This window comes from Oxyura jamaicensis, chromosome 3 (genome assembly GCF_011077185.1).
Source record: "Oxyura jamaicensis isolate SHBP4307 breed ruddy duck chromosome 3, BPBGC_Ojam_1.0, whole genome shotgun sequence".
Lineage (NCBI taxonomy): Eukaryota > Metazoa > Chordata > Aves > Anseriformes > Anatidae > Oxyura > Oxyura jamaicensis.
In genome coordinates this window covers 13665437-13686893 of record NC_048895.1, presented here as the reverse complement: position 1 = coordinate 13686893, position 21457 = coordinate 13665437, and the positions used below count along the sequence as shown (strand labels likewise).

The following is a 21457-nucleotide window of genomic DNA, read 5'->3' as shown; positions in this document are numbered from 1 at the left end:
GGAGGAGGGGAGGGGGGCTGCCCCTGGGACTCGTACAAAAAAAACCAAAAAACACACACACACACACAAAAAAAAAGGCACGGGGTCGTGGGGAAAAGGTGGTGGAGCGTCTCCTTCATATGCCAGGCACTTTGTGTTCCTGATGGCGGGCCCGTGCCCACAGGCATGCCTAGCACAGACGGACGGACAGATATGCACGTGGCGAGCGGGGAGGGGAGAGCCTGGTGCTGGAGCCCGGCTCTCGCCGGGCGAGGGGGGCCGTGCTCCATCCACGCCGGCAGCCCGCGGGCTTTTCGGAGCCACAGGGAGGAGAGGGGCAGGGGGGGAGTACACTGGCTTGTGCTTCGAGTCCAGCAGCCGCTGGTGCCGCGCAGCGGGGTCGGGCTCGGCGAGGGGCCGCAGGAGGGCCGGGGGCTCCCCGGGCACCCACGGGACCCCCGCTCGCCCCGCGGCGTCCTTCCCCAGCCAGGGGCAGGGTGCTCAGGCTTTGCTGTCGGCCGGGCTGTCCCCGAGGGCGGTGGCGAGCTCGCTGAAGGATGGTCGGTCCTTGGGGCTGGGCGCCCAGCAGCGCTGCATCAGCTTGGCGAGCCGCGAAGGGCAGCCCTCGGGGTGCGGGAGCTTCGTCTTTCCCGACTGCAGCCCTGGTGTGGAAGCAGGGGATGGAAAGGTGTTGGGAAGAGGAGCGATCCCCTCCGTGGCAGCACGGTGCTGCCAGGGGGGACACCCCGCTGTCCCCCAGGAGAGGAAGGTGCCCCGCGTACCTGCTAGGACCTCATCGTCCGCCAGCGGGCTGTACGGCATCTCCCCGTGCGTGAAGACCTCCCACATGAGCACGCCGAAGGACCACACGTCCGACTTGGTGGAGAACTCATCCTCCAGCACGGCTTCGGGCGGCATCCAGCGCAGCGGGATCCAGGCCTGGCGGAAGTGGTAGTACTCGCTGCGGGCAGGACAGGCGGGCGGTGAGCGAGGTGGGCGCCGTCCCATGCCGGTGCCATCCCCTCCCGCCAGCCCCCCACGGACCTGTTGTACACGTCCTTGCTGAGGCTCAGGGCCGAGACCTTGACCTGCCGCTGGGCGCTGACCAGGCAGTTCCTGGCTGCCAAGTCCCGGTGCACGAACCTGCCGTTGGAGAGGTGCTCCATGCCCAGCGCCACCTGCGTGCACAGAGACACCTGGCCCCAGGGGGATGCTGGCACCCGCTGCCCACCCCAGAGCCCCCGGCCCCGCCGCGCTTCCGAGGCCGCGCTCCCACCTTGTGCTTGGTGCTGAGGGGCTGGGGCTTCAGGGACTCGTCCTTGCTCTTGGAGATCCTCAGGAACTGCTTCAGGTCCCCCTAGGAGACAGATGGCAGCTCAGAGGCAGCACCTTCCTGGGCCACGGTCCTTCTGGTGCTTGCCCTGTAGGGCAAGCTAGTACCTCCCTACGGGCTAAGATCAGGGCAAGCAGGCCTGCTGCTCCCAGGTCATTCATGCCCCAGGAAGCTTCTTTCCTCTCCCCCCATGCCCACAGAGCAGTCCGCATTTGCGGCCCTTCTGCAGCAGAGGGTCCCACAGCTTCAGGAGGGAAAGGACAAAGCCCCCCCAGGTCTGGCAGGAGAACCCCACTCCTCTGAATTTTGGCAACACCGATAAGCTCAGCCTGGCCTCCCCACAAACACTGTCCCTGTGCCACCAGCCTGGACCACGCCACACCCGCGGGGCTCCATCTCCGCTGTCCCCCCGCACGGCTTGCTGGCGCTGCCGGCAGGGCCCTTACCAAGTCCACGTACTCCAGGACCATGTAGTGGGGCTCGGCCTCGCGGCACAGCCCCAGCAGCCGCACCACGTTGGCGTGGTTCAGCTTGCCAAACATCTCCGCCTCGCGCCTGAAGTCCAGCTGCAGCTGCTCGTCCCGCGTCTGCAGGCTCTTCACCAGGACCAGCGCCTCGCCCTCGCCGTCCTCCGCTCCTTTCGCCTTGGCCAGGAAGACTTCACCGAACTCCCCCCTGCCTGCAAGTGCGGGGCAGCACAGGGGAGGACAGCACGAGTTAGGACAACAAATTGAGGAAGCCCGGCGGCTGCAGGACCTTCCCAGCCCCAGCCCATCGGGTTTTCTGGCCGGGAGGTTTCAGCCATGAGTTTCTCGCCGAGAATTGGGAGGGGGTGGCCCAGCGTACCCAGGGTAGTGATTGTCTGCAGGTTGGCACGGGGGAAGTGCATCTTGTCAGCGGCGCTGTGCCGCTTGCTGGCCCCGGAGCTGCTGCCCAGGTTGGTCAAGGCCACCTCCTCCTGGATCTCCGCCGTCGTCTGCCCGTTCTGCAGCAAAGCACCACCTGCAGGGGGACACGTGTGTGGCCTCAGCATCCTGCCCGGCTGTCACACTCGGGATCAGCCCCCTCCAGACCCCCGAGGACCCCGTCCCCAGGCTGCCCTCCCCGTGGGCTCACGTCCGGCCCCATCCCTGCCAGCCCCGCCGCCACCCCTGACGCTGAGCGATGGCGTTGGTCCCGGAGCCAAGCGGCCCCATCTGGCCTTGTCCGTCCCACGCCACGCTGACAGCCCCGAGGGGTGGCCACATCCCCACTGCCCACTGAGAGAAGTCTGGAGCTGATCAGGTGCGTGGGGCAGAGAGGCTCACGGTCCCTTAATGCCCCAGAGACCCCCTGGCACCGGCTGCTGCAGCCTGACCCCCCTGCTCCCGTGATGCTCACCTCGGTAATCACCAGGTCAGCCCGGAGTTTCTTTTGCCACCTGGATCAAAGCACCTTACGATTAACCCCAGGAGACTTTCTGATTAGGAAGCCCCTTACAAATTTCCCCGGCACAAACAGAAGCCAGCGAACAGGAAAAACATTGCCTTGAGGAAGCAGCGAGCCCTGCGTCACTGCACGCGCATCTCAGCTAGCCCAGCAGCCAGGAAACACCTTGGCCGTGCTAAAGAACGTAATCAGAGCATCAAGACCTGGCCCAGCTGGAGGTGTCCCCATCCAAGGGCGCTGCAGGGCAGCACGGGTACCCGCGTTTCATGCTGCGAGCGCCCAGGAGAGGTGCCAGCCCTCCAGCACGTCTGCCCGCGGTGGCACGGCTTTGTCACAGGTAGGTTTGGCGCTGAGATGCTATCGCTGCAGAGCCACGGCTACCGGCAGTTGTCCTCTCCTGCGGGCTGGAGTAATATTTACAGAGGAGCAGGGTGAAAAACACCATCTGCCCCATAAATCAAAGCCCGGTGCTACTCAGGCTCGCCCTGTTTTCATGCTAATTGCCGGCAGCCCAGCGCTGAGAAGCTGTTTGACCCTGCGCTGTCTGCAGCAGTGACTGATGGTGTCTTAAGGCGAGAAGCCCGAAGCCAAGAGGATCGCACAAGAGCGCTGCGACCGTGCCAAGAAAATCCCAAAGGCTGCGGAGCCAGTACTGTGCTGCTGAGAGACAGCGCCAGCAGGCGGCCACGGCGGGCGCTTCCGAGCACGGACGTCGCCGATCGTTCACGGAGCTTTGGTCGCTAACAAAGGGACCAGGGAGATGAAGTTTCATTTACGCGGCCGGCAGCGCGGGGGGGAACCAAGTGCCCACCTGCCCGCACCACGTGAGCATCTCCTGGGGAAATTAGCACAGGCTGACATAAATCCAAGTGCTCCCATCGGTCCCCACAGCGGCTAACCTCCCCAAAATCCCTCTGTATTCACCCAAAAAAAGCAGCACGGTCAGACAGGGACACCGAGAGCGAGCGCTCGTGTTGCAGATGTAGCACACCAAGGACAGGACCTTAGAGGGCGACTGACTTGCTAGGGGCGCATCGATCCGTAGGAAATCCATAGGAAGGAACCACTGCAAATCCACTGGGAGTCCTGGGGGCACCGGAAAAGCCAGCCGGGGGGTGCTCATCCTCGGGCAGGTGCTGGGACACTTCAGGTCGCCCAGCTAACGAGGGAGCGCATCGGAAGTGACAGCGGGGAGTGACTCCACTGGAGCTGAGAGCAAACACCAAGCGCTGCTCCAAAAGATGGAAGGGCCAAAAAAAAAAATGGAAGGAAGGGACAAAAAGGAGCACCGACACCTGGGTGGCTGCGTGAGGGCTACAAGCAAGCCAGGACGCATCTCTGACAGCTAAACTGGTTCCAGGTGAGGCGAATAAGAAGGGGCAAAGTCTGGCTGAATAAATAGAATAAGGGACAGGCCAAAATAAAATTTAAAAAGCTGCGGCAACCTGAAAAAGGAGTAAAACAAATTCTTTCTGAGGAAGAGGATGTTGGCCAGAGTCTGCTGGCATGAGCGGGCTGCCTGCAGGTTGGCCGTGGGAGAGGCTTGCAGAGGTGACGCTAGCAGGAGATGTTCCTGCATCCCTGCTCCCCCAGGACATCCCCCAACCAGGCTCGTCTTCTCAAAGTATCAATGCAAGAAGAAAACCAGCAGCCAAACCCGGTGGTGATGCTCTGCCACACCTCAGAGCCGGCCCCAGAAGATCAGGATGTGGCTGGGTGCTGCAGAACTGGAGCAGGAGGAGGTGCAGGGAACCGCACGGGGAGCGAAGCTCGCCTGCAGCCCAGCTCGCAGAAGACCTCACTGGGATCAGTGACGCTAGGACAAACAGGACATCAGAAGAAGAGCTGAAACAGCTTCTGGAAATGAAAACGATGCTGCGGAGAGCTCGTGGGTTCACAGGAGGAGTCATGAGCTCGTGCACAGTGGGGCCCAGCAGGGGTTTTGCAGGGTCTCACGGAACAGCTGTCACAAAGCAGCTGAGCTGCCACGGGATGCGAGAAAACACCCTCTGATGGACACGAGGTGGTAGGAACAGCACCAGGCAGCCTATTGCCAGCATGGAAGTGGTGCTGCTGCTGGCAGCTGCTCGCCAAAGCCACCAGCTTCGCTGGCAGCAAAGGTAGAGGCCAGCTGAGGGCAGCTGCAGAGGGGTGCCGAGCACCGCAAGGTGCAGCCGGAGCGGTGAAACGGCACCCGGGGAAAGCAGTCCCCACGTCCCAACCTGCTGCGTCCTCCAGCGCGGGGAGAGGAGCTAGGTGACAAGGAGGCAGTGCTTCAGGTAACCCCTGAGGCTCCAAAGTGCCTTGCTGGAGGATGCTGGAGGTGCTTAAAGCTGATACAGGTTTCGGAGACAGCGGGCTCCCGGCAGAGTTCGGGAGCGTTCAGTGAAGTCTCCCCTGCAGCACCAGGAGCTGCTGACCTGGGGTTTGGAGAGGCTGGCAGAGCACGACTGCTTCCCGGGGATACTGCCCTGCCCGTGGCAAAGGGCGCGCATGACCCCACGCAGGGGTGCTGGAAGCAGGAGCACTGCTCCTGTTGCAGCAGGCCAGAACGGCCACGACACGGAGCGGGGACGCAGGCTTTGCGCCGGCTTGCTGGGCTCCCTTCCCCTGCCTATTTCTCACCCGGCAGCAGGTTTCTGCCCCCAGCCACAGCCAAATCCGAGAGCAAGAGACCTTGGGGAGCTCCCTGCTCATCCTCACCCCCCCAGCCCAGGGCTATGGGGCCGGCAGGGGAGCCCCCACCCACGGGGATACCGGCCTCACCGTTCAGACACTCCATTTCGGGCTCCTCGCCCTCCGGGTGCTTCTTCAGCCTCTTGGCTTTCCTCCGCTTCTTACAGTAGAACATCAGCCCCAGCACGATGATAATGTAGGCGACGGCGGCCCCCACCGAGAGCCCGATGGTCTGGATCATCTTGTAGGGCGTGTGGTTGCTGGGCCCCTCGTCCTCCTCTGCTGCCGGCTTGTCTGTGGGGCAGAGAGCAGCGAAGCCGTGAAGGGGAACGCCCCAAACCCTCTTCGGGAACGTGGCAGGGGAAGGGGAAAAGCCCCAGCAGCAGGGCCCAGAGCTGCTCCGGGGCGGCAGGAGGCCACGTCCCGAGGCTGGGCACCTCCCTCACCTACGACATAGAGGAAGGCCTCGCGGTGCTTGATGTTGCAGCTGTTGCCAGCGATACAGGTGTATTTTCCGGAGTCCTCGGTGGTGACGTCGTAAATGACCAGGGAGCCGTTGGGCATGATCTGGATCCTGCCAACCACACAGAGCCCTTTGCAAACATTGAGAGGGCAGAGGCAGGCGTGGGGCACCCGCAGCCTCGTCTCTCCAAGACAAGGACAGCCCAGAGCCCTTGGGCACGGGGACACCTGACCTCGTACCCCCCAGGCTGGGGACCTGAGACCATGCTGTTGGGACCGGGCGCACACCATGCACCCTGTTACGGGTCAGAGCGGAGGCCGCGTACCTGGGCAGCAGCTTGCTGGGATCCAAAATCTTGTCCTTCCCTTTCCACTGGATGTGCGGCACGGGGTCCCCCTCTGCCTGGCACTGGAACATGGCCGTGTGCCCCTGGTACACCGTCGTGGGCTCTGGCTCCAGCTTGAAGGTGACATAAACTGGTGGTGGAGAGGGTGACAGGAAGGCTGTCAGCTCCTGGGAGCGACACCGAGCCCGAGGCTCTGGCAAAACAGATGCTCGAGCACCACGGGGAAGAGCTCAGGGTCAGGCCAGACGTTTGTCCCTGCAGGGACATGCCACCCAGGCAGGGACACGCCACCCAGGTGACCCAAGAGAGGAGGGAAGCTTGCCGGAGAGCCCTCACCTGCCACCACGAGCTGCACGGTGGCGCGGATCTCGCCCTGCGGGCTGTTGGAGGCGATGCACGTGTAGTTCCCCGAGTCGCTCCTGCTCACCTTGTGGAAGGACAAGATGCCGGCGTTGTGGCTGACGTGGGACGGCAGGCTGCTCCCATCTGCGGGACGGCAAGGACAGGGACGTGGCGGCCACACGTGCTGCGCTGTGCCACGGGGCGGCTGCCCTGCTCTAGGCGGCCCTGCTCGAGCAGGGGCTTGGACCAGATGGCCTCAGGAGGTCCCAACGCCACTGGCCAACGTCAGCCATTCTGTGGGAGTTCCCAGAGTCCGTGTCGGGGACAGATGTGCCCCAGCCTAGCCCCCCTCACCTGTTTTAGTCCACTGGATGGTGGGTTTTTCCCGGCCGGTGGCCGAGCAGGACACAGTCACCTCCTTGTTGAACTCCATGCACTGCAGCGGCTGGGGCGGGGGGGTGAACTTCAGCTTCTCTGCAAGAGACAGAGGTGCCCCGTTGGGTGCCCTGGCCACTGGGGCGGGGACCAGAGACCCTCCTGCCGGGCCAGAGGGCTCCCTGCAAGGCGAGGGAGCGCAGCGCGGGGCAGCACACCCACCTAGCACGTGCACCCGCGCGTAGCCCTCGATGCTGCCCGCCGGCGTGCTGCTCACGCACTTGTACATGGTCCCGTCGTACACCTCCACGTTGTTGATGCGCAGCGTCCCGTTCTCTGAGATCTCAAAGCGTGAGTCCTGACCGGAGATGGAAGGGCCAGAAACGACGCTGTCACCAGCCCTGGAGCTGCAGGAGCGCCACGGGCAGCGTCCCAGCGCAGGGCTGGTGACAGCGTCGTTTCCCAGATAGGGGCAACCCCGCTGAGCCCCCGAGAACTGCCCCTTCACCACCCCAAAAGCACAAGGCACAGCCAGTCGTGCTCCTGCACCCCAGTGGGACGGAGAAGGCGCCAGGGGCAGCGCCAGGGATGCCAGGTCTGGGGGCAAGGTGACAAAGAGCAGCAGCAGGGGAGGATGGAGCTCAGCAGAAGTGCCCGGGAGCAGCGGGGACCTGCCCTGACGCCTCACCTCGGAGATGGAGACGCCGTTGCGGTACCAGGTGACCGTGGGTTTCAGGGAGGCCTTGCTGAGGCAGTGCAGGTATCCTGGCTTGCTCTCCTCCAGCTGGCTGTCCTTGGGCATCTCCACCCACTTGGGTACCGCTAGGCATGGAAGAGAGGGGTTACACGGGGCCGCTCAGTGCCCTACACCCAGCCTGGGCAGGCGGTTCACAACCAGCCACGAGATGTGCACAGCCAGCACCTCCACAGCTACCCCCAGGCACCCACCCGGCCCCTCCTGATGCTCCCAGCCCTTCCCAGAAAGCCGCCTACTAGCCACAGTGATGCTCAGCTCCTGTTTCTTCTCCCCGGCCTTGTTGGCAGCGTGGCACGTGTAGGTCCCCGCGTCCGCCTCGGTGATGCTGGTGAAAACGAGCTGCTCTGCCTCTTGGTACACCCTGCCGGCAGCGGGGACGCGCTCCTGGTTTCTCTCCCACCACACCTGGGGCGTGGGGACGCCCCGCGGGGCGGCGCAGGACACGCGGTGCCCCTGGTTCGCCGTCAACACCTTCGGGGAGAAGGGGGCCATTTCTTCGATCTCTGAGAGGAGCGACAGACAGCAGGGCTCAAACAGGGCAGCGTGGCCGGCCCACCTGCATCACCACCCCCCCCGGGAGCCCATTGCCACGCGTCCCCAGTCTCCAGAGAGACAGGGCAGCTCTGGGACTCGCTGCCCGCCCCATCGCCGGCCCCAGGACCTCACCCGCCAGCCGCAGAGTCGCCTTCAGCACCAGAGCTTTCCCCCTCTGCCCACGGCCGACGCACTTGTAGACGCCGGTGCTGCGAGCCTTCACCTGGGTGATCAGCAGGGAGCCGTTGGCGAACACGGTGGTCCTGGGCACGCGGGGAGAGGCAGGCCTCAGCGGGCGTCTCCGCAGGACGTGGGGCGCAGCCGCAGCCCCGAGCTGTCCTGCAGGAGCCCGCGGAACAAACGGGGAGACCTCGGTGCCCAGCCACGGCTTCCCGGCGCGGGGGGAGCAGGGCACGGGAAGAAAAAGGTGGGAGACGCGCTTCGTCAAGGAGGCGTGCTAAGAAAAGTCTCTTTTTCGGAGCAGAGCTGGCTTTCATGGAAAGAGGCACCCCGAAACAGGCCAGCTGGCACGGCCAGGAAAGGGAAAAGGGGGCACAAGGTGGTACCCGGGAGCTGCTGGGCCACGGGGCATGTGGCACCACTTGCCTCGCACGGTCCCGCTGCGCGATCCCTGGCCCCAGGATCGCCCCTACGGGCACCCCGGCCCGGCTGGGAGATGCCCTGGGCTCTGGGGATCATCGTGCACAGGCATCTAGGGCTCCCAGCCCCACAGACTCCTTCGGGGACAAACCAGTTCCTAAGTCCCACGCAGGGGAAGGCCACACAAAAGCACCAAGGCTCTGCTGAAGCCAAGCCAGCCGAGCTGAGAAACCACCGCGGTGGCTGACGCCGGACGCCTGGCCCCCTTGGCCCCTCTCGCTCGCTTCTGGAACACGGTGCCCCCTCCCTGCGCCCCCCAGCCCTGCCCACGCCACCGGGGTCCCTGTTACTTGGATCTGTTGGTGACGGGGTTGTCCTCAAAGAGCCACTCCTGCGTGGGAGGGGGCACGGCGGCGAACTGGCAGTCGAACATTGCCTCTTCGTTCTTGGTCACGATGAGGTCCTGCGGGGCGATCACCGCCTGGGGAAAGCTCTCGTCTGCAACAGCAGAGACCAGAGGAGGGTGAGGGAGGCAGAGCAGCCCGGGGCGTTCCTTCACGCCGGAGGAAGCCCAAAAAAAAGCCGGGAGCACCCCGCACGGACACCCCGGCCCTGAAGGAGGCAGACGTGCCAGCACAACCCTAGTTCCCAAGCCAGAGCCCAGGGAAAGCCGGGGAAGGATCGGGTAAGCCAGCCGAACCCGCAGCTCACCGATGATGTTCAGCGTGAAGTTGTCCTGGCTGCAGACGGAGCCGACGGCGCTGCGGGCGCAGCAGTAGTAGACGCCGTTGTCGTCGGGGCTGGCGCTCCGCAGGGTGAGGCTCCGCTCCTTGCTGCTGACGGCGTAGGTGCCGCGGCCCTCGGGGAGCGGGGCGCCGTCCCGAAACCACTGCCACGTGGGGCTGCGAGACAAGGGCCGAGAGGGTGAGCGGGGCGCGGGGCCGGCGGCGGGGCTCCCTGGCGAGCGCGTGTGCGGGGGGGGCACGGCCCAGAGATGGCCCCTTTCCCTGGCTCTCCGCTCCCACCGCTGGCCACGACACAGACACGAAGCCATGAGACATGCAGCCGAGTGGACGGGACATGATCGGGAAGCGACGGAGAGTGACCGCAGCACACCAAGCAGCGCAGCGACCGGGCTGTGACAGCCCGTCCTTACTGTGCTCCTCGCTACGCGGCTCCGAGGAAGCCGTTTGCCTTCTCCCCCGGTGCTCGGCCGCAGGCTCAATCCTGCCTTTCGCCTTCCCTAGGCTCTACTGCGTCCTCGCAGGAGAGAGGAGGAGAGAGAGACGGAGAGAGAGGGGGGGAAGAGCGCGCGGCGAAGGCGCGGGGGGGGGACCTCCGGCCGGGTCCCCTCCTCGGGGGGCAACCCTTACCGCGGGTGGCCGTCGACGTGACACCGCAGCACCACGGTGGAGGAAGGCTGGATCTCAGCTGCGCTGGCCGGCTGCTTCAGCACCACGCTGCCCGTCTCGATCCCTGCGGGATTGAAGGGAACGTCAGCGGGGCTGGCTCCGGAGAGGAGTCATGGGACCATTTAGGCTGGGAAAGACCTTTAAGATCACCGAGTCCAACCATCAACCTGACTCTGCATCTACCACTAAACCACGGCCCCAAACGCCACATCCTCTTAAACACCTCCAGGATGGGGACTCCACCGCCCACTCCAACGCCTAACCCCGCTTTCCCCGATTACATTCTTCCCGGTATCCAACCTAAACCTCCTCCGGCACCACCCGAGGCCATTTCCTCGCGTCCCACTTGCCCGGCCCGCGCTGCCTCCACGCCTGACCACCACCCCCCGCACACCCAAGCACTCCCAGCCCCGCGCCGTCCCCGGGCTCACACTTGATGTTGAAGGAGGCGTTGGCCGTGCGCGCCTCCTCCCCGCTCAGCGAGTTCCTCGCCACGCACTGGAAGTCCCCGGCATCCCGGTGCCGGTCGACAGCGGCGAACTGGAGGTTGCTGCCTTCCTTGAAGCGCTGCTCCGTGTCCTGGACGGGCAGCCCGTTGTGCAGCCACTCGAAGTCCACGTGGGCCGGGTCCTCCACCTCGCAGCGGAGGATGGCGCTGCGGCCGTGCAGGGCGTCCTGCGAGTACGGCTCCTTGGTGAAATGGATCGTCGCCCGAGTCCCCACCGCTGCGGGGCAGAAAAAGGAGGGCACGTCTAGGGCACGTGGATGGGCAGAGAGGAGGAGGGAAGCACCAGGTGCTCACAGCAGTATCCAGAGAGCTGAAACCGTGGCATTTTCATCGGGCATCCCCCCCGGGGATGTGTGCAAGCCCTAAGCATGCAGCAGGATGGTCCCAGAGAACAAACGCCCAGGGACAGTTTCCAGGCTTTCCTCAAAGCCTCTCTCCTTGGGACCAGGTCTCCACCTCACCTCCACACCCTCAGACAGCACCCAGAAAAACTGCTCTGCAGCAAGAGCAGCCCCTGGGAACGAGGGAGCACAGCACAGAGGGCGCAGCACCCACGCTGTGCCGAGGGCTCAGCCTCCTTGCCAGGAGAAACCGAAACAAGAAATCGCAGGGGCTGACCCCAGGGTCCGGGAGCGGCTGTGGGGCTGCCCCGAAGCCGAGCTCCCGTGAGCTCAGTTCCCCAGGGACCTGGGGACAGAGCAGCCAGCGCTTTCCTCGTCCCTGCTCCTTCCTCAGCCCTGCTCGACGTGGCTGCCCTAAATCCGGCAGCCGCCTGGCCGCAGGCAGCCGTGCAGGCGCTCTGCTCCGGTTACCAGCTGGCCGCAGAGAGGCGGGCAGACAAAGGGCAATTCAGAGCAGGCCGGTCGCTCCGGGCTTCTGCTCCCAGCACCAGGCTCTGCGGGGCAGGAGGCCAGGCCAGGCAGACGCTGAGCATCTCGGAAGCGCCCTCCTTTGAGGGGCAGAGAGCAAGCGGCCAAAGCGGCGCGCTGCCGGCACTGCAAGGAGCGGGAAAGAAGGGGTTCAGGAAGGATTGCGTCCTGCTGCCTCTGCATCCCCCATGCCCGGCACAGGAGAATACCCACGCAGGAGAAGAAACCCTCGACACACGTTTCTGGCCTAGAAGTGTGGCTGCAGAGGGCTTTTTAGGAAAGCTTTTTAGGAAAGCTTCGGCCCCGTTAGATAAATGGCTCGAAGCTCAGCTCGCTCGGAAAGCCTCACTCGGTGGGGTTTTACCCAGAGGATTCTCATGGAACCACAAAAACCTCACGGGGAGGCAGCCGAGGAAGGTTGGGGAAGCGTGTAGGAAGTGCGTGGGGAAGTGGTGCTGGTACCTGCAGGTCCCCAGGGCAGCATTCCCACACCCCACGGAGCAAATCATGCGCAGGGAGGGGACAGGCCCCAGCGGGAAGGAGAGGAGAGGAGGAGCAGGTCACATCCCGGCTCCGAGAGCGTACGTACGGCAGGGACCTGGATCCGGCACCCCGCACGCACTGAGGTACCCCCCTGCTCAAAATTCATCTCCTTTCTTTCAGGAGGCACCTCGCTTCACCTCTCGGGCTGCCCCCAGGACCGCAGCCCCCTGCGAAAGCTCCCCCAAGCCCATCTCTGCTCGAGCCGGGGCGGCCAGGCGAGCGCATCCCGGCCCCGCCTGACGGGCCTGCATCTTGAAGCAATCCAGAAGGATCATTGTCTCCTCGCCTCACGACATCGCTGGGGAATGCAGCCTCGACCACAAAGCCCTCAGCTGCTGCGCAGCCCCGAGCCCTGCCGTGCCTGCAGCTCACCTACAGCCGTGCCGGGGAAGCAGAGCTGGAAGCAGGCGGCGGTGCCCCGTGGGACGCCCGCGCTCCTCCCCGCCATGGGCCACCCGTCCCCGGGCATCTCCTTGCCGAGCCAAAAGCTCCGGGCTGAGGACACGAGGGGAAAAGGATCCTTTTTTCTTTTTTTTTTTTACCCCAAAGAGCTTAGGTTAGCAACCTCTTGAGACACCGCAGCTGACGCAAGGACGTGAGTAATCGCGGAGCTGCTCGCAACCAAACAAGGAGCTGAAGGCACGGGAATAGGAATTGGGAAAGGGCTTCGAGGCTCCCTGCTTTGTTTGGGAAGCAAGCCCGCGGGGCTTCTGCAGCTCGCAAGCCAGCCCCGCGCCCCAGCCAGGCTGCAGCAGCACCGTGCTTGCTGCCAGGGCTGCGCCGGCCAAGTTCGGCCCGGCTCGGCTCTGCCAGATGCGCGAGCCGGCTCCTCTGGGGCTCGGCATCTGGAACGGCAGATCTGAGGGGATTCAGCTCATCTGCAGCGCCCTGGGCAGCAGCACCCGGGGGAAGCCCACCACAAAGCCAGCTGGCAGATCGCTGGGGAAGGCCCTGGGCACCTCGCAGGGACCACAAAGGGCGCTTCCTCAGAGAGGAGGCCAGGGACACAGCTGGGAGAGAGGATGACGGTGGCCTGAGACGCCCCAGCCCTCACCACTGACCAAGGTGGGCGGTGAGAGCAGCCCAAACCCATCTCCAGGCTGCAAGCCTTCGGCCTCAGAGTGAATAAGCAGGATTAGGAGACACCTTCACCACGCACAACCAGCCCCAAGCCAAACCAGCAGCCCGAGCTGCCCGCAGCCCTTCTCCGCCTGCCACCGAGCGAGGCCCGCGGGCCAGTGCCTGCTCCGCGTCCTGGCGAGGCTCTGGGTGCGCGCAGGGCCCCGCACGGACCTCCCGTTCACAGCCACGTGTTTCCTGGCACAGCTCATTACAAACACGCTCCTCCAAACGCAGATTTTTGGCATGCCAGGCCCAGGAACGGCACACGGGGCAGCTTTTTGTCCCCTCCTGGTCACAAGCACAGAACCAGCAGGCTCGTTTCCAGCAGCTGAAGCTGCAGAAGCAGGCAAGAAAAAGAATCACGAAGGCTTAATAACGCAAGCAAGCCCCTGGCCGGGTGGGTCGGTCCCTGCGGCCGCTCGGAGCACGCCGGCCCCGCACGCAGCCCGCCCCAGGGCCCCGCAGATCCTGCGGGAACGGCGGCCGAGCCAAACGCCCCGCCAGATCTGCATCTCCAAATGCTTTCCAGCCAGCACGCTCCCCTCGGCGAGAGGTTCCAGTTGAGAAAGCCTCCCGAACGGGTCGAGTTGCAATAAAGCCCTTCTCCCCCGCCAGGCCAGATGGAAATGGTTTGGTGCGGGCGAGGAGCTCCGGGTACGGCAGGTCTGCCGCGACATCTGGAAAGCCTTTGGGCGCCCATCGCCTTAGCCTCTTAAACCCACTGCGTGTCCCGCTCTGCTTAAAGGAAAAGCTCCCGCTCGCCCCCTGCCCAGGAAAAAAATCATCCCCACGGGGCCGCCAGCAGGGCTGGAGGGGCGCAAAGCGGCTTTCCCGAGAGACGCCCTGCTCCATAAACCTTCCAAGGGGGATTTACTGCTCCAGAGGAGAAGCGACCCAAGTTCAAAGCAGACGCGGAGGCAGCCCCATCCTGCAGCAGCTGCAGACATCTGCTCACCCCACCGAGCTCGGCCGCTTGGCCTGGGTCCCAGATGGGGAGGGCAGAGCTGCTTCGCTCCTTCCTCACCTCCACCCCCGCGTGACGACGCACCACCACCACGTTTGCAGCAGATCGGGGCCGCCGCAGAACACCACGGGGCTCGGCAGGAGCCCCACGGCAGTCCCCGGCCCTCGTTTGGGAACGTCGTGGGACCGCAGCACCTCTCCCCACCGCTCTGTACAACCACCAAGAAGCCAACCGCGCACTTTGAGCCGAGCTTTAGCATTATTTAAAACCCCAACCACGCAGCGCCCCCCTCGTGGCTGGGAACCCTCCCTGCCCTGCCAGGGCCCGCACTTGGGAACGGCAAAGCCAAATTTCGGAGCGGTTAGAACAGCAGAACCAAGGCACCGGGGGGTCGGGGACCGTAAATCGGCCACCCGGCGAGGCAGGACCCCGGCACGGCTGCACCACGCCGGGGCGCAGAGTGCCGGAGCAGGCAGGAGCTGCTCCAACAGCTGCGGCAGGAGAAAACCTTGGTATCACCAAGGAAAAAGGCTCCAGAGCGTGAAGGAGCTGGGAGCCCTGCTGGCCCCATTAAACCCTCCACCAGCTGAAGGCTGCCAAGCCCCAGCCAGGAGCAGGAATGCTTCGGGGGTGACTCAGCCCCGGTGACGGGGCAGGCCGACTGCCTCCCGGGCGCAGCAGGACCAGGGAAGGGGCTGTCCCCCTGCTGTGGCACCGGTGGGACCGTGCCGTGGTCACCGTGCTCGGTTTGGGGCCCCTCGCTACACGGATGGTGTTGGGATGCCGGAGCACGTACAGAGAAGATCAAGGAAGCTGGAGAAGGGACTGGCAACGAGGTGTCTCAGGGACACACGGACATGGCGGAGTGATGGGACTCGGCAGGTCAGGCTGACGTGAAGGATTCCTCTTGAAGGATTCTTCCCAGCAGGACGATTCTGCGATTCCCCCGCCCGGCAGACACAGCATTTTGCCTTTCTCCCACAGAAGGGAACACAGCAGGCGGACGCCAAGGAGGGCCAGGACAAGCCCCGTGCTCCCGGCGAGCAGCCTGGAAGCGCGCCGCCTCCCCGAAATTCAAGCAAAGGCATGCGAGAACGCCGAGCTCCTTGCCAAGCAAAACCTGGTGGTGGAGGAGCACCCGGGCGGCACCACCGCGCCAGGCGGGTCCTGCCGGTGCCAGGGCTGGCTCAGGGCCGGGGGAGAGACCCCAAGCCAGGCACAGCTCAGCACGGGCTCTAAAAACACCCCGAGAGCAGCAGAGCGAGGAGAGCAGCCGGGGGCTGGCCGGGAGGAGGAGGCACAGCCAAGAACTCGGAGGCTTGCTCTGTTCTCAGGGACTCCGAGCCCACCCCTCCAGCAGGCTGTGGGGAGACGGGGACGACGAGCGAGGCCGCGGGTCCGGCTGGAGGTGAGCGAGGCTCCGGAGCATCCTGCTTCTCCACCTGGGTTCCTGCAGGTTCGACCTGTTTGCTCCCCTCCCCTGGGAAGGGGAGCAGCACTCCTGGGAAAGGCGCTCCCCACAGCACGCGCCAGCTCTTCCCAGCCGCCCCAAATTGCCCCAGCAGGGCCGGGGACCAGCTGGAGCTGCCAAAAGGCCATCGGGGAAGAGACCTGAAACGGGCCCGCTCCACCGGCTGCGTCGGTGCCTGTCCCACTCACACGGGCTCACCAGACTTTCAGGGACAGTGGACACGGGCTGCTGCGTGCCACGCACGTCGCCGTCCCTCGTCACGCTGCCGTTTCTCCAGCCAAAAGCATCGTCCGCAGCTCCCCTGCTCCAGCCACTCCCTGCAGGACCGCAGGCTTCGTCCTGCTTCGTCGCCGGGAAGCTGAGGGGCAGCCCCAGCTCACGGCCACCAGCGGCAGCGGCGAGGGCACGGAAAGGCCCGGATCCACCTTGGTTTTCATCCGAGACCCTCATGAACCTGTACTAAAAGCCAGGAGCGCGGCCAGAGCAGCGAGTAGTTCCTGTGCTCGTGCAATATTAATTAAAAGGTGGCTCCTCCGGGACGCGCTGCCGCATTGCCTCCCTGCTAAAAACGGAGGCGAGTCGCTGAGCGGGGGAAATGTGCAAGCGGGGCACTTTCGGGAGCACTTTCACAAATCGATGGCTCGGCAGAGACCGACTGGGCGATCGAACCTCCGCGAGGGACGAGCGCTTCTGCCCGCAGCAGCGGCAGCGCAGCCGGTCCCCAGAGCGCCTGGAGAACACGTAGCTCTTCCCGGACGGCCGCCGAGCCACGGCGTGCTGTGGGGGGGCCAGGAGAGGAACCAGGGGGAGGAGGGACGGGAGGCAACGCTGCAGGAACAGCTGAGCCTGGGCCAGGGCAGCGGGAGAGAGGCAGGACTCGAGGCGGCCGAAGGCTACGAGCACACGCGAGGCACGGGGAAGGTCCTCAGGAGCTGAGCCAACGGAGAGAGAGCCACGCGTCGCCCCCACAGCTGGGCTTCTCGGCGGGTTACAGCTGCTTGGAGCCGGCTGGAGGACGCGGAGGGCTCAGGGCACCGGGGACGTCTCCCCGTTTTCCAGCGCTCGCGGCAGGCAGGAAGGAGGGAGAGGAACCAAGACAAACAAAGAGCAGCGCGCAGGAAGCTCAGTTTGCTTCGGTCCGCGATGATCTTCAGCTGCTGGAGGAGACTTTGCGCGCTGGCCCCCCTCCAAGAGGCAAGGGGCTGATGTTCCTCGGCAGCACCAGCTCCTCTCCGCTCCCGGGGAGGCTTCGGGCGCGCTGGGTGCGCGCAGCCCTGCGAGGCCGCCTGGGTTTATCGCCTCCCGTCGCGCCTTGGCTGGGAAAAGGACCAGAAGGCCACCGCCTTCCCTCCCGGCGACGCGGGCACCGCTCGGTGGCTTCCACGGAGCCGAGGCCACGCCGCAGCAGGGGGAGCGAGGACACAGAGCAGAGCACGCGGCGTGGAGAGCAACAAAGGCACCTGCAAGCCGCGGCTTGTCCCGCCTTTAACCATTTGGAGAGTCGCCGTGTGTTTTGGAATCAAAGGCTTTCTTTGTGCTCCCGAGGAGGCCAGCGAGCCACCCTAATTGGGAAGCTGTTTATACGAGGGCGTTTTATACACGGCGCCCATCTCACGCCGGCAGCACGTCTGGCAGCACGGACGGAAAGCCCACGGTGCCTTCGGCCCTCCCCTGGGCAGCGAGGACGGGGCTCGGCCGCTCCACGCCGTCGCTCCTGCTTCAGGGGGACGGAGGACACAGACGGTGGGGCCACGGCGATGGCCCCAGGGAGCTGTGCTGGCCACCACACAGGCAGCCCGAGCTGCGTTCACGTCACCCAGGAGGTGTAACGCAAGCCACTCAGACCCCAGCCCCGGCCCGCAGGAGCTCCCCGCGCGCGCAGCAACCCCGGTGGCTTCTCCCCAGCCTGCGACGCCTCCTTTCCCAGAGCTGGAGGCTCCGTGCACCCGAAAGCCGACGCGCCACCCCGTCTCGCAGACGGCAGCCTGCCCGTACCAGTTCTCCTGCAGAGCCCCGCCGCTGACGTAACCCACCGCGGCCCCACAGAGGGCCCAGCCGCCCCGCAACCACGGCTTCGGGGCCCTAAGCGAAACACAAACACCCCCAAAATCAGGAAAATCCTGCTCCGTTCTCACCGAGGAGAGGTCATCGGCACCCCGACGCCTCGTGACCGCGGGGTCGCGGGTTAAAACCTCCTCCGAGATGCACAGCTCGCGCGTCCCCGCTGCGCGAGGGGAGCTGGCGGGCGCCCACCGCTGTCGCCTCGGATCCGCCTGGTTTTGGTTCCTCCTCTCTGGGGCACCCCGACGCCTCGGCTCCCACCTGTTCGCCACCGACAGGAAGGTTTTAAGCGGCGAGCCGGGCCTCGCCTGCACACCACCTAACTCTTTACGGGGTTAAAACGAGCTCTCCAGATGGGTCCTCGCAGGACGCCTTCACCAAGGGGTCGGAACGGGAGAGGGGAGATTTTGGAGAGCTGAGCGAACCAAGGAGCCTACACGGAGCACCCGAAGCACCTACCCAGCAGCTGTCCCCAAGCGCCCCGAGACGAGCAGGCTCAGGAGAAGCCCGGCCCCGCGTCCCAGGCTTCCAGAAGCCGCACGCTGCTCCAGGTGCCCCTCGCCTCTCCTTCCGGCGATGGCACAGCACGCGCCGGTCGCCTCTCAAAGGCGGCCTCTTCCCTGAGCAGACAGATCGCTGCCCCGAAAAAAAAAGGCAGGGCTTAGATTCAGACTAGCAGTACTGTACGGCTCGGCCTTCTAAGCTCAGGAAAAACATTTTTGTATTAAATCTTAAAGGAAAAAAAAACAAAAAAAACTGCTGGCACACGGAGCGAGGAACGGAGCTGGAGCAGCAGTCAATGAGAAGCACATGCGCTGCAGACCCGGCTGCCAACACAAATTGATGCTTTGAAACAAAGACCACTTGTGTTTGGCTCGAAGATCTTCCCCGGCTACTCGGCGGGGGCTGCGCCCATGGAGAGGAGACACAGGTAAAGGCCAGGGGGTGGCACCCCGGGACAAAGGAACGAGCCCAGAGGGAGCCCCCGCCTTGCTTCGTCCTCCTCCTGCTGCGGCGTGCCAAACGGGGAGGAAAGGTGGCACGAACCGCGGGGTAGGGCTCCTTGCTCGGGCAGCATCCCCGCCTCTCTGGAACCTCACGAGGACGCGGGGAAGGAGTCGCGAAGCGCACGCGGAGCCGCACGAAAAGCCCCAAGCCCCGCAGCATCCTCGCCTGCTCCCCGCCGGGCTCTGTCCCGGAGCAAACCCTGCCGTGCCCAGCAGCGGGATCGCTTCTCGCGGGCGTGCTGGCGCACGAGGCGCGCTGCAGCGGCGCTTTAACGCCACCGGCGAGATAACATCTGCTCTCCCGGCAGATGGGAGGCATTTACGAGCGGCAATTGGATGCCACCCCCCAAACATCCTCCAGGCAAGGAGCGGGACGCCGAGCCAGACCACCCAAGGGGCACCCCTGCCGCGCCGATGCCCAGGAACCAGCCGGTACCGGCTGTCAAATCCCCGTTTCTCCATTTCCCCCCCCCCCCCAAATGCGCTCGTTGATTTCTTACTGCCCCCATCCCTCTCCCACCTGAAACACGAGCAGGGGGCGCGCACAGCTTTCACAAAGCCCCCCCAGACTTAACATCACCACCCCGTACGACCTAACGCCTCGCCAAGGAGGGACGCCTCCGCGCCTCGCCGCCCTCCAGGCCTCTCCAACACCACCCGGCCCCGGGGGCCACCGCTCCCGTCCCCGTCTCCGTCCCCGTCTCCTCGGGGTCGGGGCAGACAATCGCACGGCCCCCGGCCCCGGGGGAATTTTCCTACCACCACCACCGCGGGCGGCGGCCGCCTCGACAAAGAGCACGTTTGTGCCCGAGCCTGCTGCTGAAGGCGCGGTTGTTCCCCCGATCCCAAGCACCGAGGGCTGTGGAAACACCCACTGCTCACGCGGAATGCTTCGCATTCCAGGTCGGAGAGCCGCCTCGGAACCGTTCAGGGAGGAAAGAGTGTTTATTCACCGGAGAGAGGTGTAGGGCCGCCTGTTTACTTAAGCCCACGTGGACCTGCTGGAGGACGGCTTTGATCTTCGCGGCCCAAGCGGGAGATGAATTGCAACGGAGGGAAGAAAAATATTAGTGGAAAGCTCCCCGAGCAAATACCCGTAGCCGGGCCTCGCGGCCTTCAGATCTCCTTCAAGCGCCCTGCCGGCCAGCCCCGCTCTCCCCTCGCCTTTCCTCGAGGCCGGCCGGAGGAGCACCACAAAGACGCGCGGTCCCGCCGGCGAGAGCGCCCATCGCGTCGCGGAACCACGGGTGCTCGCCGCGGCTGGGACGCCTGCCTCCCATCGACCCGAGACCGCGTTTTAGGAGATGGGAGGGCGGTCTGGGATGGGTTAGGGGACCGCAGGATGTCCCGAAGCCATGTGGGAGGTGACGTCCCTCCCTTTGGTGCCGGCTCTTGGTGATCCAAGAGGCAACGGAGCCGCTGTGGGGACAAAGAAGTGCCCACAGCCCCGATGCAGCAGGAGCTGCACCCCACCGAGGGCACCGCCGGGTCCCGAGGGACACCGGGCGGTTCCGGCGATGGGAGCAGCGCTGGCTGATCACTGCTCAGCCCCAAAACATCCCAGAAGCGCGCTGAGCGGCGCAGCTTTCTGGATATCGAAGGGATGCTCGCTCGGCTCAGCCTCCGCCGTGCTCGGAGGCAGGCGGCAGCTTGGGCGCGAGGAGCAGAGGTCGCCCACATCGCGCCGCCGGGGGCTTGTGTCGGGCTCCTGAAACCCGAGAGGAATTGCGAGACCTCATCCGGTCGTTCCCGTTCTCGGAGGTTTTGTGCTTGAGGCTCGCAAGCGGGCGCGGGGAAGGCGCCGCCGCGGGACGCGAAGGCACATCCAGAAGGAAAGAGCCATGTGGGGCTTCGGGGCTCGCCAGAAGAGTTGACTCAGCGAATATTTCCCCGCACGCTCCGGCGGAAGCCGAGGGCGCATCTGGAGAGACGGGGCTCAGCCGGGCAGCCCGAGCGGGAGGAGGAGGAGGAGGCGAAGAAGGGGCCGGGAGGCCCGGAGTACATACGTGGCGCGGGAGGGACGAGCATCCACGGGGAGAGCACGGGGAGGTCGGCGGCCTCCCTGCCTCCAAGCCTCCCAGCCTCCCTCCTTCCACTCCAGCCTCCTTCCAGTCCAGCCTCCCTCCTTCTCCACCAGCCTCCCTCCTTCCCCCCCAGCCTCTCTCCCTGCCTCCCAGCCTCCCCCTCAGCTTCCCCCTTCCCCCCCAGCCTCCCCCCTTCCCTCCCAGCCTCCCCCCTTCCCCCCCAGCCTCCCTCCTCCGCAGCCTCCCCCCGTCCTCCCGCAGCCCCCAGCCTCCCCCCCCCCCCCCGTCGGTGCGGGCTCCCCGGGCCCCGTCCCGGCCCCGCACTCACCGAGCAGCAGCAGCAGCAGCGCCCGCAGCGCCGCCATCCTCCGCCCCCCTCCGCCCCGCTCCGCTCCGCAGCGCCCCGCGCCGCTCAGCGCCCGCCGCGGCCCCGGGCCATGCCGCCCCACCGGGAGGGGCTTCCGGGGGCGGGGCCTGCGAGGGAAGTGGGCGGGGCTGCGCGGAGGGGGGCGGGGCTAAAGGGGAGGGGGCGGGGCTAAAGGGGAGGGGAGGGGGAGAGGGGCCGGGGGGCGAGAACGGAGGGGCTCGGGTGGTTAGCGAAATGGGGGGGAAAAAAGGACAAAAAACAACAAAAGGGGACCAA

At 65.3% G+C, this 21457-nt stretch overlaps 3 protein-coding genes across 4 annotated transcripts in view; 1 reads left to right on the top strand and 2 right to left on the bottom strand.

The window, feature by feature from the left end:
- Nucleotides 1-258: 258 nt before the first annotated feature.
- On the bottom strand, nucleotides 259-21200 carry PTK7 (protein tyrosine kinase 7 (inactive)). Its single transcript, XM_035323065.1, has 20 exons — nucleotides 21143-21200; nucleotides 10677-10970; nucleotides 10207-10309; nucleotides 9545-9735; nucleotides 9184-9331; nucleotides 8366-8496; nucleotides 7936-8202; nucleotides 7631-7764; nucleotides 7165-7300; nucleotides 6922-7041; nucleotides 6562-6711; nucleotides 6205-6355; nucleotides 5863-5990; nucleotides 5507-5710; nucleotides 2159-2314; nucleotides 1759-1991; nucleotides 1256-1336; nucleotides 1024-1175; nucleotides 762-940; nucleotides 259-641 (listed from the first exon to the last, which is right to left on the bottom strand). The coding sequence occupies exons 1-20, from the start codon at nucleotides 21177-21179 to the stop codon at nucleotides 481-483; spliced, it is 3156 nt and encodes a 1051-aa protein (XP_035178956.1). The 5' UTR covers nucleotides 21180-21200; the 3' UTR covers nucleotides 259-480.
- KLC4 (kinesin light chain 4) overlaps nucleotides 11761-21457 on the bottom strand; it is a 35174-nt gene continuing 25477 nt past the window's right edge. Inside the window, exons 17-18 of one of the 2 annotated variants that reach the window (XM_035323087.1) lie at nucleotides 20220-20226; nucleotides 19455-19466 (exon numbers count right to left, since the gene is read on the bottom strand). Coding sequence is in view for 1 of the 2 variants with exons in the window: in XM_035323088.1 (XP_035178979.1) it covers nucleotides 11774-11777 (4 nt within the window). In the remaining variant the exon portion in view is untranslated. Of the gene's footprint in view, nucleotides 11778-19454; nucleotides 19467-20219; nucleotides 20227-21457 lie in introns of those variants that run through there. The other variant, XM_035323088.1, reaches the window with a different exon arrangement.
- LOC118165141 (cullin-9-like) overlaps nucleotides 17901-21457 on the top strand; it is a 41484-nt gene continuing 37927 nt past the window's right edge. Inside the window, exons 1-2 of the mRNA XM_035323059.1 lie at nucleotides 17901-17906; nucleotides 20739-20774. The gene's annotated coding sequence lies outside the window, so the exon portion shown is untranslated. The remainder of the gene's footprint in view (nucleotides 17907-20738; nucleotides 20775-21457) is intronic.